Here is a 16,988-nt window from a genome sequence, read left to right as displayed (position 1 = left end):
TAGTTTTGTTATTGTATTGATCAATAATGTGTGATGAAATATTAATGTTGTGTGATGAATTTTTGAACTGGTAGAACAGATCATATTAAACCCACAGAAGTGAAAGTTCTCCATCAGATCAGCAGATTTCCTTCAGCTATTTGTCCACCTTTTAGTTTTCTTCATAATGCTGTTACAGAAAATGGTTTCATGTACAGTTTTCCCTTATGTTCTTTATTACCGGCCTTCAGCTGACTCCTAGTTCTCTACCACTTCCCCTTCCCAAACCCTAGTTCAAAGGTTCACAGATTAGCATTGTGGTTAAGCTTATGCTGGAAGTGCGGCACTGCATCCATTGACATTGGTTTGGACAGGATGGCCACATCTGGAATTCTGTGAACATTTCCATTGTGGCATGACTGTATTTTAATTGCTGAAAATTAAAAACACTGTGCTGTGTACTTCTGAACACACTGACAATCTGTTCTGTTATGGTCTGGCAAACCGGAACGTTGCCGGAAGACTTAATGAATAGCAGAAGAAAAAGTAGTCTCAATATATTGTCGGATGTGATCTTAATTTTCTCTGAATTACCCCCTGCCATTCATTATGTAACTCTGGCTTGTAAAACAGTAGATTTGTTCTTTGTCTGATATTACACCGGTCTCTAGAAAAATAATAAAAATTAGGTTTGTTCCAAATCTTATCACATAACTAACCCCCAACAGGTGAAAAGAAGCCACAAGGACTGGTCCAAGGCTTAACTTGTATATGGACACAACAATTTCCAGGCTGATCTTTTATAATTTTGGTCAATTGTTGTGATTATTTTTGTGCTGTAATTAGATCTTACATCTTTATTTTTATTTTTTAAATCTCATAAAATTCCAGTACTAGAGATTGTAGGATTGTAGATGACCAGCTATTTTTGCATTATGTCTCTTGATTTAGAGAATAATATGCATGGGTTTGATTTACATATTCTATTTAGTTTTGTCAGATGCATCTTTTAAATTTTAGCTTTTTTGTTAGGGAGTTTCTTTATTAAACAGTTTGGGTTGGGTTCTTCTCCTGCTCTTTATGTTGCTTGGTCAAAGCTTCTTAATAAGAAGTTTCCTTCATAGAAAAGGTAGACACCAGGACAATCGGGATGGCTGATATTACCATGAAGCCTCCAAAGACAATCACCCTTATTGTCTGAGGATCGGATCATATATATATCCATGTTGGTTTGCTTTAGGGATACCTGCTATGCTATGGATCTGAGTCTGCCGAATAATGTGCAGCCTGAAGCAGGGTCTCTCCCCTCTCTCTAAACTGGCACAGACTCTCCGCATCTTTAATGTCATTATAAGTTTAAAATATTTTATAATGTGTGCAAAAAATATACCTTTATGTGTAATATCCTTGATCTCTGTTATAGAGTGGAAGAGAAACAGAAGCCAAATTGAAAAATGAAAGCAGGGTGAAGCTTTTTGCATTGGATTCAGATTCGCAGGTAATACCATGTACACAAAGCATGTCCTGTAGATTAATGGGATTGTCAGTACTAGATCCAAAGTTGAGCAAATATCTTGAAATCAGCATTTGTTTCCACTTGAGGCATTGGCAACATTTATATTCCATGTTTGTTTTTTGTAATTGTTTAAAAGTGAAGTAAAGCTGCAAATGTTGCACAAGAAGTTTTTATTTTTTTTAAGAGAAGGAAATGTAAGTAAATCTTGTTTTAAGTATGTAATGTAGACTGCAAACATGTGCAGCTTGCAAAATACACAAGAATTATTTTTAAAAACACGACGTACAGTCGGTTCTCTGATTACGCACAAGATATGTTCCATAGTTTTGTTCTACCACCAGGATGAAGGATTGTAAACCAAGTACACTAACATGCAGGTGTGTGCCCGTTTGGACAGGATCCTCTCTTTTAGCTTCTTAAGTCCTCTTTTTTTTCACAAAGGAAAGGTTTTAATTATACAAATGAGCTGGAGGGGCTCTGAGCTTCATAGATGTCAAAGGAGACTGGAGCCCTTCAGGCTCTTTTGCATAATTTTTAAAACGTTTTTTTTAGAAAAAAAAAAACAAGGTCTTAAGAAGCTAAGTGTGCTTGGTTTACATTTCTTCATCATGGTGGTAGATGTCCTTTTAAGTTGAATCTGTATGTAAGCCGGAACTGGTATATTGGGTTTGGGACAATTGGGTTTGAAAAATTGGGAGCAAGGTCTAAGAATAAAGCTTCATTACAGACACAGCTAATCATTGCAGTTTTAGTTTTACAGTAAATTACCGGCATTCAGAGAGCTTCCCCAATGGTTACAGTGGGCAGTCTGTAATTTGGGGGTCATCTGTAAGTCAATTGTTCGGGGACTGCCTGTAGTTTATACTTGGTATCACATCCCCATATAACATAAAACCTTACAAACCTTTCATGATACTCTACACAGCTAATCCCAGGCTACACGCACCTCTGCATGAAGCTATATATGGTAGATGAGGAATGAATGTGGCCATGCTGTGCCGTTCTATTATTTTTATAATAAGCCGAATTCTATAGCCATTCCCAGAACGTGCTGGCCGTTCTCTCCACTGTATTCTAATACCCCTTTTGCAAATTTCTTATTTTTTTCTCTAGAAACTTGACTTTTCAGGAATTGAGCCGGAAATAAAACCCTTTGAGGAGAAATTTGGGAAAAGAATATTGGTGAAGTGCAATGAATTGTCTTTCAATCTTCAGTGTTGTGTGGCAGAAAATGAAGAGGGGCCAACAACAAATGTAAGGCTTGGTTTTGTTCTCTAAATATTTAATTACTGTTTTGCTCCACCTTCGACTTTATGCCTGAAATGTAATTTTGTTATTGAGCCAAAATCATTGATGATCCCCTCACTGTTAGGAAAGTGATATTTCAGGGCTCAAGAAAGGTGTTCAGAATTGAAATGTCCATTGGCTGTCTCTAGACAGCACAAAATCATGTTTGGGGATGTGGGCTAGACTGTTTTGGTAACTTATGCTAAGTGCTGAGGAAGCAGCCACCTGTCCTTTATTTTCCACATAGATTGAACCCTGTACCTAATCTAGGTTTTGGTTGCTGATGCACATCTTTACCATGTCCTGTGGAGTTGGGAGTTCCCATCTAAAACACAATTTATGAGCTGAATCACGTACTGTACATACAGAGAGCGAAAACTCCTCAATATTAATGCACTTTGCAAATTGGTACCTTGGGATGACCGGAAAAGTTACCTCCCAAGTTTTATAGAACAAATCTGTAATTTGTTTTAATTTCATCGAAGACACTGCTGTGTCATCTTATAACTCAGTAACTGTAGTAAAAGATATTGAGCTGTCCAGTTGTCATTTCCTCCAAGAGCAGAGATTGGGAGACAAACTAGCTGCTCCATATAGGAGCAGGAAAACATTGTCAGGATCTGTCAGCTTGGCCAAATGGACAGCATAATGGACAAGTTGTCAGGATTGCTCCTAATTTTCACTTACAGTTCCAGTAAATTCCTCATGGCCCAGTCTTAAGAGATGGGATAGTGAAAACCTGTGTAAAAGTGTGCAGAGTAATGCTTCCATTTTGCTTCCAGTAATGTCTGTATGTATGCACTGTTTCAATTAGGCCTTTAAAGGAAATCTGCCATAAAAATCAAGCATGATAAATTTACTCAGATCCAGGTACTGTGACTGGTAATATTATTATATTTGTTATTCATTGCCTCCTTCCTTCTAAAATCTTTAAAAACCTGAAGGCCCAAGGGGGGGCCCCTTGGTATCTTCAAAGGCTGTTACACGGTCTCACCCTCCCTCGGCATTTCCCCCTCCCTCTGCCTGATGTAATCTCACACATTGGGATAGGAATGTGCTCTTCAGTGTTACAGCCTATGAAGTTATAACATGGAGCGTCAATTGTACCGACCCTCAGAGCCCTTCTGGCTCTTGAGCATAATTTTAAAAGTCTATTTTCGGAAGGAAGAAGACCATTTAATAACAAATACAAGAAGATTACCACAGTCACAGTAATTGGATCTATGAGTAAGAGTCCCTAGTTTTTCATGCTTGGTTTCGATGGTAGATTACCTCTAAGTGCTCCCTCCTATTCATTTCAATAGGAGGTAGTCCCAGAAAAAAATAGCAAAACAATCTCAGCCCACAGACTCTGCACGGAAACTCCTATTTATGTAAGGAGGCTCAACATACTGCTGCATGAGACCCTTTACATCAAGTTTGTGTCCATTATTTGACTGGACAATTTGACTGAAACTGCTGCACTTTTTTTTTTTTTTTTCTCAAATAACAAAAGCTTCAAGGAAGTGGTACAACCCAACACTAATGGAAGCCATTTAATCACTGCACATTTTAACAGAACCTATAAACTTCCGTTATTATAATTTTGGTGATGGAAGCTAATAGTTGAGGACTGAAGGCAGATTTGAACAGAGGCATATTTTAATGGCAATAAGAGATTTAGAAATCTGTTTGACATAAATATTTTTAATTCAAAACTGTCTTATATGCTGTGCACCACATTTCAAGTCTTTTAGAAGGGAAGTGAAACTGTGTGTGCAGTAAAGTTTTGTAAATAGGACATTTTTCTGGTGTCAACTAAGCCAGATAATAGGAGGTGCAAAGTATGGCTAGACAGTCTTATACGTCACCAGATTTATCATCCAGCATCAGTCTTGCTTTCGATAAATCTGCACCATTGCATATTACATGGTGTCTGTATATGAAATATGTCTCTACATGGAACCCATTTATGTAGATCCTGTATACTGCATCATTGATCAGTTACAATATGTAGAGATTTATGTATTTCTGCCTAACCAGAGTCTTTAGGTTTGCTTTTCACATGCAGTGTCTGAGCTTGCTGTGCTGATAAATAATTCATGGATGTGTCATACTGTACCTCTGAATTCTGGGAATTAGTATGAAAATCTTTGGCATCTATGTTCTTCCGTTCAGCATTGTAACCTTGCGTGTTCTCTGCTGTGAGCCTTCCCTCTGTATATGCAGGCCTAGCTGTGTGTGCAGACGTCACATCATGAATTTATTATGAAGGATGTTTTTACAGCAAAAACTCCAGCAGAGACAAATACACTTGCATAGTGTATTGAACATAGAAATGAAAGTTATTAGATAAGTAGATCTTTCTCTCCATGGCTACTGACCTAAACCCTGTGTTATTTCCTCAATTACTTGTCTTAATATAGCCTCAGTAATAACTTCTGCTTTGTAGCTGTTATTATAATGTGTAAGCCTTTTCCATTTCACTGGATAAATTATATGGTTTGCAGAGTCATGTCTTTGACTTAATTCTGCTTAACTAAGCTATTCCAAGGAATAAGCTTACTTACAGGCTTGTTTATTCTGTGCTGCTGATGTGACATTTACTTCTGAAGACTTGGAGAAGTGGTGTAATTCTGAGGGTGTCCTTGGCAGTCAAGCTGGGGCAACTCTGCGTGCTTGATCTGTGAAAATAAAAACACCATACCAGGATTTCATGGGCCAAACACAGTGATGTATGATGCAAGAAATCTATTTTTACATACAAAATAGCTCCACTAATCTATAATAATTTTTACAATATCATTGCTGCTGTTCCACCAACAAGCCAGACTCGCTTGCACTATGTATCACTGTGATGCAGCGAGTCCTGTCTACGGCACTGTGGTCAGCCCATGAAATCCGGGCAGTGCTGGACAGCGCATGGTCGTGTGGCATCAGGCTTAGACTTGGAGAAATCTGTATTTAGTAGCACACGTCTTATTCAGAATAAGGCTAATTTCACACCTCATTTTTTGATTATAAATAAGTTTGGCGTATAAGGCAGGAACGGCTCCAGGATATACACTAAATAGCAGTCTCCGTCTGCTCAGTATACGTTGCGTACAGTCAAAAACACAGGATGAAAAAAATGCAGCAGTCTGCAGGCTTTTTTTTTTTATTATGCTTCCTGTTGGAGGGAGAAGTATAGGTCATTGAATGCTATTAGAAGCTATGCACGACAGATGTCACACTATGGCGTCCATCCCTGGCCTCTACTGATTGTAAGCTATGGCTGTTTCCCCAGTGATATATCTAATGCATCTAAACTACACTTTTTTCATTCTACTGCCTGCTTTAAAAATAGTTCACTAGAAGCTATTATAGCCTGTGGGAGACGGATGCCACTGTAAGGCCTTCATCGCCAACCTTGTGTGTACTGTATGTGAAGTAACGGTCCATATATAGAGACAGCTTGAATATTGGCAGCTACAAATCACCACTCTACTATAAGGATATGCCAGGAATAAGTGTTGCATGGTGGTGTTGTGTTTTCTTCCTCTGTGTTGTGTTTTCTTCCTCTGTGTTGTGTTTTCTTCCTCTGTGTTGTGTTTTCTTCCTCTGTGTTGCGTTTTCTTCCTCTGTGTTGCGTTTTCTTCCTCTGTGTTGCGTTTTCTTCCTCTGTGTTGCGTTTTCTTCCTCTGTGTTGCGTTTTCTTCCTCTGTGTTGCGTTTTCTTCCTCTGTGTTGCGTTTTCTTCCTCTGTGTTGCGTTTTCTTCCTCTGTGTTGCGTTTTCTTCCTCTGTGTTGCGTTTTCTTCCTCTGTGTTGCGTTTTCTTCCTCTGTGTTGCGTTTTCTTCCTCTGTGTTGCGTTTTCTTCCTCTGTGTTGCGTTTTCTTCCTCTGTGTTGCGTTTTCTTCCTCTGTGTTGCGTTTTCTTCCTCTGTGTTGCGTTTTCTTCCTCTGTGTTGCGTTTTCTTCCTCTGTGTTGCGTTTTTTCTTTCCCTTGTGCTGCAGCAGCTCTGTATACGCTTTGTCATGTAAGGCACAAGATACTGACTATATAGCCCCTATAAACTATAAAGCTGTTGTTTTCATGCTGCACAATGAATATGTCTGTAGGTTACATTTATTACCATGTGACCCTTCTCTTTACCCTGCTCAGGTGGAGCCGTTCTTCGTCACCCTTTCTCTGTTTGACATCAAAGCAAACAAAAAGATCTCTGCAGACTTTCCTGTGGACTTGAACCATGCCTCCGTGAGGCAAATGATTCCTACTACTTCTCAGCAGCTTTTAAATGGAAGTGGGGATTTTGGACGCAGAATTTTAGGGTCTGTGCAGGAGTCCATGCTGCAGTACCCCAAACAGGTACTATACAATCTGTTTTTTGTTTTATTTTCCAGCAACAAATTAAATGTGTCTAAATAATTCATACGTAAGGTGTATTTCTAGCGCATCAGGAAATGGGGATGTAGCCGAAGATGCACCTTAATTATTGAAGAATCTGTGCATTAAAGGATCCCATAGAGCTGTTTAGTAGGTAAATGTGTTATTCAGTAAAGTGCTGGATGCAGTGGAGTATTAGATGGAACATAGCTATGGATTGCTTAGTGAGAGGAAACTGCTTTCTATTCCTAATGTTTTTATTTGTGCTAATGCTATAGGTTGTTTTACCTTTACCTTTTTGGGTGACTGGTCCACTTTAATCTAAAGCAATGTTGCATAACCTTCTGGTTGTGGTCCGCATGCTTCAGCCGGCAGAGACCAATGAGCATTACCATCAATGATGGCAGTGCTCATTGGTGCAGGAGGCCGGGTAGTGGTGAGTACGTCTGACATGTACTCACTGCTTCTTTTATCTCCTGCTCTGGAACATGACGTCAGCGTTGTTCCGGGTGCAACAATGGGTTCCAAGTGTAGACTTGAGCAGTGAGTACATGTTGGTTGTTCTGTATAAACCACTTTGGTCCTCCCCTACTCCCTGGGCTGCCACGATCCTAAGGCTGCTGTCACATGTTTGCGTTTTGATTCAAAACACAGCAAATTCATACATGATCAGCCCAGTGCTCGTCCCTGAGCACTGTAAAGAGAAATGTATGATCCATCTGTTAGCCACCTAGTGCTTGCCCCTTCAGATGTTCTCATGCAGCATTAATAATAATAATTTATTTATTTATATAGCGCACACAGATTACAGAGCCCTATACAGAGCTTGCCAAATTGGTCTCTGTCCCCAATGGGGCACACAATGTAATAAACCTATCAGTATGTTTTTGGAATGTGGGAGGAAACCGGAGGACCCAGAGTAAACCCACGCAAACACGGAGAGAACATACAAACTCTTTGCATATGTTGACCCTGGGAATTGAACCCAGGTCCCCAGCGCTGCAAGGCTGTAATGCTAACCACTAAGTCACCATACTGCCCATTGGATGTGAAACATCATTGCAAACATGATGTAAATTTTGTAACACATCAGTGCAGTTATAGACGTTTACTTTGTATCTTAGTTGTTTTTAATTTCTTAGGCCAATTTCCCACAAATGAGTTCTTTCATAGAAAAACACTCTGTGTGCTGGAAATATTTCCTGGACCAAACCCCATATTATTGGACTCTATACAGCTATTTATGCTGTATGAGACTTATATTGAGCCAGAAGGAGGCCTCTGTCTGACAGTATGTGTCCCTAGACACATTCAGTGAGTACATCTGGAGCTTCCTGGTGCACAGTGTCCAAATATGAGCTGTGAACGGAGCAACATGTCTTGTGGAAAAATAGTCTTTCAGTTTTGTATCATACGACTGCAAACTTTATCATACCAGTTATTTATCAGATAGCCTGCTTCCTTGTATCTTGTCAGTGGAGGTTGTGATTTATCTGTTCTACTGGAAAAGTTCTAGTAATCTGTAATATAAGGCTAGCATGACATTAGTCAGGTGCCTACACTAGAACGTTTAGTGTATATAATAGTAGATTTACTTTGCTTTACTTTTTTTCTCTGTAGGGTATATTTTCTGTAACATGTCCCCATCCTGATATCTTCCTGGTCGCCCGGATAGAAAAGGTCCTTCAAGGCAGCATTACTCATTGTGCAGAGCCTTACATGAAGAGCTCAGACTCCGCCAAGGTATGTTTACCAGCCCATGCTGACCATGTCCAGCAGTATCTACTTCAAAAGCCACAATAATTTTATATTCTGCTTCTAGATTCTCTGATTTGTCTCCCATCACCTAATTTTTTTTTTTAATTGGAAAAAGCAGTTAGTGATAAGGAGATATAGATAACAAGGGACCTAGACCTATTATTTGCATCTTGCCATAAAGCACCACCCTTGCATCTCTCTACCACCTTTTAATCATTATTGGCCATGAAATTCATTTATCGACATTACCAAGGGTATTGGTATATGTGAACGGCTTAGGCCTTATACACACAGGGACCAGAACCTAGGGAAGCACACGCCTTAGTGGAGAAGGGGAGGAGTGCCCATAGAAAGTCGAGTAGCGGAAACGTGACCAGGCGTAATAGACCTTTATGATGGCCATGTTTTGAGGGGCCAGATCATGGTCCCTAATACAGTTGTGTGAATAGGGCCTTTGGCCTCCTGCACATACACTTTTTTTCCTGTGGCTGCAAAATACTGCTCTATTGGTTATTTTTTCGGCCTGTGTGCCAACATCATTTCCCCTGTGTCTTTGCAATATTGCTTAAAATGGGCTGTATGTCACCCATATGTCAAATATAAAAGTTTTTTATTGTAGGCATATAATAAGTAGAAGTTGGTTGATAAAGCGCAGATAAGTAGTTCAGAGGTGTAGTGCCATGTCCGGTAACAGGCACCCATATGCGATGAACATGTGAGAAGTCATAAATAACTCCAGGGGAGAGATTCATGAATAAAATACTGCCTTTCATACTGTATAGAAGCCTTTGAATAAAAATGAATGACAAAACAAATGAGTTCTTATTCAACTTCATAACCTCAGTTTATGTTAATATATATTTTCAAGACCGGTTTTTTTTTTTCCTGTCAGAAAATAGGAACAGGAATTGGTAGGAGAGAAAATCCATTTCCAGGGCTTGAGAAGTAGGGTTTATGATATAAACATAGTGCTATATCATTTTATATCTCCTATACTGACTTGTTGTACAGAATGGGCAGCATAGGGAAACATGACAGATTTGCTTTAAGCTTTAAATTATACTATAAAGACTTGTTAATTCCAGATTACGTCTGCTGTGTTTCATCCCATGCTGCTTTATAGCTTTAGTCCTTGACAACAGCATTTATTGGTTGCTACAGCAATACACAGTGATACTTCAAGGTAGCATTAATAAAATGAAGACTGCATAAAACTGCACCAAATTTGTGACAGTCCTGCACGCTGGATGATACATTTGGCACATCTTCTGGCAGGGGTTGTACCTAGGAAAGGGCCACATAGCAAAATTGGTGCTGTGGAAAGAGGGAAACCAAGTTGTATGTATAATAATATTATGCATTTCCCAGCTCTCTGAACTCCTATCATCTTAACCCTCTTTCATGTCCATCTGTAACACACACTGTACATCTGTACAACAGACACACCTGGGAACATTGTCCATGACAAGCATGTGTTCACACATTCAGGTATTTTGAAACTCAATCCAGGAGTGGAGTAATCCATAGTCTTTCTCTATGACCAAAAACTGGTCTTGCACAGATTGCTAGTCACTGATCGTAAACTTTTTGGTCCATGTCTGGGCGATGTGCATCTAGGAGTGTTATGACTTTTAGAAGCAGCTAATTGGTAGGTCACATTCAGTCTCGATGTTACTTTTCAACTGCGTGTAGAACAGCAAGTTTACATTTCTAATCCGCATAAAGTTGGTTTATTTACACTTGGCTATATGACCATACTTTTATAGCTTTAACTTTTGTTTGGGCTTGTTTGGATAAGGACTGGCTTGACTAACCAGTGCATTTATTGAATAGAGAGTGCATATGTATTTATTGTATTAATACATTTCTGTTTTCTTTCTTTGACCATAATTGACTGATGCACTAAACATGATTGGCTACTATACAATTGTATTATGTTTTTCTCTACTTTATGTTAATGTATATGAAGGATTAAAACCTCAGTGATCATGTCTGCTATCTTTTCATGTGAATACTAGTGTGGGCCTTTTTTAAATTTGGTAGCCATGAGTCATATCCTCAGCAAGGCCATGTGCCAAAACATGTAGGTCTTCTATACTGCCTATGGGCATTTCTTGTTCCTTTTTCTTTTTTTTTTTTTTTTTGTGTAAAAAATACAATAAAGAAGAATTCAGATAATTTTGGCTGACAGGGCTGGAAATTTTTCTTCTGCTATGATATTCCTGTGGCTCTGGGCATTCTCTGTGCACCCAAGCTAATTGCAAATATCATAGGCTGAGTAGCTGGATCAGGTGTTTGGATTTACCTTATGGCCTATGTTTGCCACACCATGTGACCATGTACCTCTAAACCATTCATCACACATCACTGTAATTTTTTTAAGAGGTGTGTACTGCTTTTTCCAGATAAAGATAAAATCCTCCTAAAACAAACAAACAAACTGCTGCCTGGTAGACGGTAGAGAAACATGTGATAATGCATGTCGCCCATCTCCCCCACTGTGCCTTTACAAGTTTCCAGAGTGGACTTTGTTACTTTGAAGGCTGAGTGATCTGTATGGTCACAGTGCTCATCCATTGCCGCCATATGATGGGCAGGAGCACCGTCTAATGGATATAGGAGATCGCATTAATAAACAGAAGACCAACATAAATAAGCAGTAGTAGTAGTTTATCCGTTCAAAGAATTTTCATGGAGTTCCCATATTGGTCTTTACAAATATATTATACATTTTCTGATCTACTGGTATGTCCTTGTCTTGTTTATAGTCTTTCTTTCTTTTTCTTTTTTATACTTTCTTCTCAATGAGAAATGTTTGATATTTCGTCTATGAGGCCATAGTCATGTAGATGTAAACTCCTTGGTATAACCTGAGCCCTCCTGGTCTGGACTTCTTGAGAACACTTGATCAATTACAGTATATGTGGACTTTCCACTTGCACAACCTTAACTTGCCTGTCTCTGCCAAAATTCTAGGGATCAAATACAATTGTTTGTTTTCCTCTCCAAGGAGACTGCTTAAAGGGCGGATGGTGCTTTGTAAAAGCTTTTGTGTTATTATTGTCTGTACATATTTGTTACTGAATTATTAATGGTGGTTAAACATTTATAGATAGACCTGCTAGGGTAGCTGTACACTCAGTGATGCCTGTGGCGGAGCCACTCTTAAATGGTTTATTTTTATCAATTTTCATTTCCAGGTTATTACTCCACAACCTGTCTGCAATATAACTGTCGCCATTCATCCTGCACAACATTGGGCTGTTTGCAGAGGTGTTTGTGCATTTACCCCTATTTTTGTTCTATAAATTTATGCAGAATAATGATGCCTTTGTGAATATGGGTTAAAGAGGACCTTTCACCACCCCTAACATCCTAAAGTGAACATGTTCCGCAGCACGCGGAACACTGCGTGATCTTGCCATCTGTTCTGTGTGCTGCGCTGAGACAAGAAGCTGCGCGCACCCGGCAGTGCAGACACATGATGCTGTAGCACACAGCCGCAGCTAGACGTGTACTGACATATATAGTAAGGCATCTCTTCTGAGACCCTCCGCCTCTGATTGGGTGGTATAAGAGGATGTCAGCAAAATCACACACCCGTGCTTCAGCTCCTCCTCTCTGGCGATACAGCACATGGAATAGTCAGATCCTGGGGCTCATATCTCAGGAACAGAGGGGGCTAGGAGAAAATTCAAAGTTCCCCAGAATAATGATGCAAGTGCCTACATGCTGCTATGTTCACTTTAGGATGTTTGGGGTGGTGAAAGGTCCTCTTTATTTTTTATGATATTTTGTGTCTGCAGTTTCATGCACAGACTATAGGCTCCTATAAACATTTTCCAGCTCGCTGACAAATGACATGAACATAATTTTTCTTTTGAATAAAAAACCCTAATATTTACACGATTAAGGGACTCCTATGATTCTCACATTTAAAGAAACCTGTTGCGGGCCTCTGGAAATCCTGTATCCAAGTTAAAAGGAAATTTATTAAATATAACTACAGGCAGTCCCCGGGTTACATACAAGATAGGTTCTGTAGGTTTGTTCTTAAGTAGAGTTTGTATGTAAGTTGGAACCGTATACTTTATTATTGTAACCCCAGTCAAAATTGGATTTTAAAAATGTTGGATTGTCATAAGAACCAGGATTAACAATAAATCTTACTTACAGGCACCATTGATAACTGTTAAAGCTGTTTATTGTAGCCTATGACTAAAGTACAGTAAATTACCAAAATCCAGAGGGGTCGACTGTAAGTCATGTGTTCTTAAGTAGGGGACTATAAATTCCCCAACCTATTCTGTACAATTATGCTTATTTGTATCTCTTCTAGAATCCACTTCTGCTTTTGCACCACTGGTAATACAGTTATTTTAACTTTTATAGGTGGCACAGAAAGTTCTGAAGAATGCCAAACAGGCATGCAGTAGGCTTGGACAGTACAGAATGCCATTTGCCTGGGCAGCAAGGTGAGACACTAGATTTATCCATGAAGAATGAATAACTTAAAGGGAACCTACCACCACGATTCTACCTATAAAGGTAGAACGGACGTGAGGATAGCCCCCTTTTTTTTTTTGGTAGGCGGAGAAAAGAGGCTACTCGTCCAAGTACCCGGCAGAGAACACAGGCCTTCGGCTGCGCGGCAGCAGCTCCGGGGCTAGAGCTACTGCGCATGCGCAGAAAGCTGCAGATGCCAGGGATTTGGACGAGGGCGCGCAGCTACGAGGAGCTGCATGCCGAAGATGAAATGGTAGGCGGAGAAAAGAGGCTACTGCGGCGTGGAGTAGCCGCGACGCGTAGCTTCATGTCCTGCTATTCCATGCCCCAGTAGCCGCTTTAAAAAATGTACATATCCGCGGGTTAAAGTTTTCTAAAAGATAGCCAGGACGTGAGGATTAGCCCAAAAAAGGGCTATCCTCACGTCCCATACATCCACCTACCACCCGATCTACCTTCATAGGTAGAATCGTGGCGGTATGTTCCCTTTAAATGAAAACACATTTGGACATTGTATGATGGATTCTTTGTTATATTCTATTTAATACTGTACATAAGAGTTTTGCCATATTCATTTATGTCTAAGCTATTCTTTTTTCCTCCTAGACCTCTCTTTAAAGATACATCTGGCACCCTAGACAAACCAGCACGATTTTCTCCAATTTATAAACAGGACAGCAACAAACTTTCAAATGAAGACATGTTGAAATTACTTGCTGACTTTAGGAAGTAAGTGGATTGATGTTGTGCATTTATCATTGTAATTTAGATGGCATAAGAAGTATTGGAAACTCAATTGGGTTGAAGCTAAAGTCTTAATGGATTTTCTGTGGATTCTGGAAAACCCAATGAGGGGGCAGGTGTAAGGCAAACGGTAAACTTGTCATTCACAGAATCCCACTAGCAGCATTACAGCTGTCATCTGTTCAAATCTCCAAATGTTGGTAAATAGATGGTGGATGGAGCTGGGGCAGGTATGTGTTTACAAATATTAAAGAAAATGAAGAAAGAAACTGTAATTGTGGCCTTAAAATGCCCACCTAGCCAACTATAACCCTCTCTGTGTACTCAATAAAGAAAAGGGGAAACCTGTGGAAGGAGTGGAGGGAATACAGGGAAATCCGTTCTAGGGGGTCGGAGTGAATATCCACCCTTAAAAGAAACTACCATAGAGGTCGCATAATGCGGGTGAACCTTCATAGGTTTTCCAAGGCTTCCAGGTACTGAGGTAATTGTCCGCATTGTGGGAGTCATCCACTCCTCCATCTTGCAGAGGTAAACCTCCTGTATCCATTATACTTTATTGGGCGGCTTGGCAATACTCTATTGTCAAGAGATTACAGCCTGGCTGCAGTCAGAAAGTATCTCTTCATGAATGTAACTGGTTAAGGTAGTGTGGACAACCGTACCATCTTAAGGACCGCAGAACCATGGTTCTAGCTGCCAAGATATTGACCTCTGAAGACCGTGAGCAAGGATGAAGTAGAGGCTGGAATATCTGGTTACACCTCCAGGTTCCTAATACTGAGCTATTGTGCAGAGGCTTATCCAAACCCATCTCATTGTACCCCTGGCTCCTTTCCAACCAGATTTCACTTCATAGCGGCAACAGGAGGTGAACTGAAAATATTTCGGATTCTTAATCTTAAATGTATAAAGACAAGTTAGAGGTTTAGTTGTCCAAATTCCCTGTAAAGGTTTCTTACAGACCAGGGCAACTGTCTTCTTTAATTGAGCCCCTCTCTGTTCGAGTTAAGTCAAAAATTTCCATAATGCTTTAGAGTTGGCTTCTGAACCTACTGCTGGTTGTATAGGGTGGTGCTCTGATATGTCTCTAAAATTCCCTTTAAAATAAGCTTTTATAAATCATTATTTTTTTTTCACTATTTTTTGCATTTATACAATTATAGATTAGGTTTACGAAAGTTTAATAGTTGAGCATAAAAAAATATAGGTTGATTATTCTTTGTGATTTCTGCCACCACATAACCATAATGGCTGTACATATGCAGAGATTTTCTATATGATACAATATTAATATGCTGACCTCTTATGTACACAGAAAATGCAAGTAGATGCATTATCGAAATATAGAGCAAGTGGCAAATTTAATATGTAACGTGCAGACTTGACAAAAGCCATTCCCTTAAAGTGATGCTTTCATCAGCTTTTAAAGGGAACCGGTTAGCAAAAAGTGACCTAATCAATCACTACCAGTATGTTGTCATACAGCTGAACACCTTCCAGTTTGTTTCTTTCATGACCCAGTGCGCTGGTATCATCCAGAAAATCAACTTTAAAGTGAGATGTAAACTGGTTATATAAAGTCATGGAGGCGGAGATATTAACACTGAAGTAGAGCTCTCTTCCTCAGAAACCTCCCTTCACTGCTATTGATGGTCCTCCATCCATAGACATCAGTAACCAGATCTCCCGAAGTCCGATGTATGATGTCAGTCACAGAGGAGGAGGCATTTTGAGCTCCCTACCTTGAATTCGGTGTAAAACTCTCCTTCCTCTTGACTTTATACAACCAATTTAATGCTCACTTCAAAGTTGATTTTCTGAATGATCTCATCGCACTGGGCCATGAAAGAAACAAACTAGAAGTTGTTACGCTGCTTCACAATATTCTGGTAGTGGTTTATTAGTCCAATTGCTGATGACCGGTTCCCTTTAAACTGCCTATTGTAACAGTCCCCTTAGGTAGGGTCTGAAATATCTCTAGAATTCCCACTTTTTGTGTTAAAACTTACACATATAACTTAAAAAAAAAACTCCTATCTAAACACTTGAGGTGCATATAATAAAGACACCTCTATCTTGTGCTTTATAGCAGATAGAACAATGGTTCTGGTGTCATTAAAAAAGGGGAGAATATAGTCTTTCAGAATTTGATTTTACAGTAATCTTCAGTTCACATTCCTAAGGGTAATATAAATAATAAATATTAATTTTGAATTCCTGCCTATATCTCTGGTTCTATAGCACACAGGACCACACAAATAATTCTGTTCTTTATAATGACACCAGAACCATGGTTCTAGATGCTAAAATAGGGGCCTCTGAAGTGATGTCCATCCCCCCACCCCCACCCCCAATTGTCTTTTCTCAGCTCATTTGCAAATGGCTCTGGAGGTATTTTTTAAATAGCTAAACAGGTAAGCTTTAACATAAAAGATGGAATGGATGTTTCATATCCTACCTGAGGGTTCCACTAATTTAGTTGTGTAGAAGTTTTCCCTTTAATGTCCTATAAACATGCACATTTGATTGAACATACATTAGGTGTAAGGACTAACTGCTTCTCCTCCCAGTCTTTGGGGTGTTTATATACAATATTCCTGATTTCCCCCTCCCCAACAGCAGATGTCTGGCTGCCCTATACATCTAAGTTGCATGATGATCGTCCAGGCATATCCATCAATGTGCTGCCTGTTATAAAGTTATGCCAACAGCCTTAAACCTGACTTCCTTGTATGGTTTGACTCTTGTGTAAGATGTTCTCAGGGAAAAAACATCTGGAAGTCAAATGATTAGAAATCAAGGGCATATGTGCATGGGATGAAAGAAAATGTAGCGATAAAGCTAGAAATACA

The 16,988-nt window shown here is 39.5% G+C and overlaps 1 protein-coding gene across 19 annotated transcripts in view; it reads left to right on the top strand.

Annotated features, from left to right (window-relative positions):
- Window positions 1-16,988, top strand: part of DOCK9 (dedicator of cytokinesis 9) — a 164,046-nt gene that overhangs the window by 85,223 nt on the left and 61,835 nt on the right. For all 19 annotated transcript variants that reach the window (XM_072135485.1, XM_072135486.1, XM_072135479.1 and 16 more), the window contains exons 10-15: window positions 1,403-1,477; window positions 2,609-2,749; window positions 6,904-7,107; window positions 8,746-8,868; window positions 13,276-13,358; window positions 13,996-14,118. In XM_072135485.1, the coding sequence (XP_071991586.1) occupies window positions 1,403-1,477; window positions 2,609-2,749; window positions 6,904-7,107; window positions 8,746-8,868; window positions 13,276-13,358; window positions 13,996-14,118 (749 nt within the window). The remainder of the gene's footprint in view (window positions 1-1,402; window positions 1,478-2,608; window positions 2,750-6,903; window positions 7,108-8,745; window positions 8,869-13,275; window positions 13,359-13,995; window positions 14,119-16,988) is intronic.

The sequence above is a fragment of the Engystomops pustulosus genome, chromosome 2, assembly GCF_040894005.1.
Source record: "Engystomops pustulosus chromosome 2, aEngPut4.maternal, whole genome shotgun sequence".
NCBI lineage: Eukaryota > Metazoa > Chordata > Amphibia > Anura > Leptodactylidae > Engystomops > Engystomops pustulosus.
This window is presented reverse-complemented; position numbering and strand designations above follow the sequence as displayed.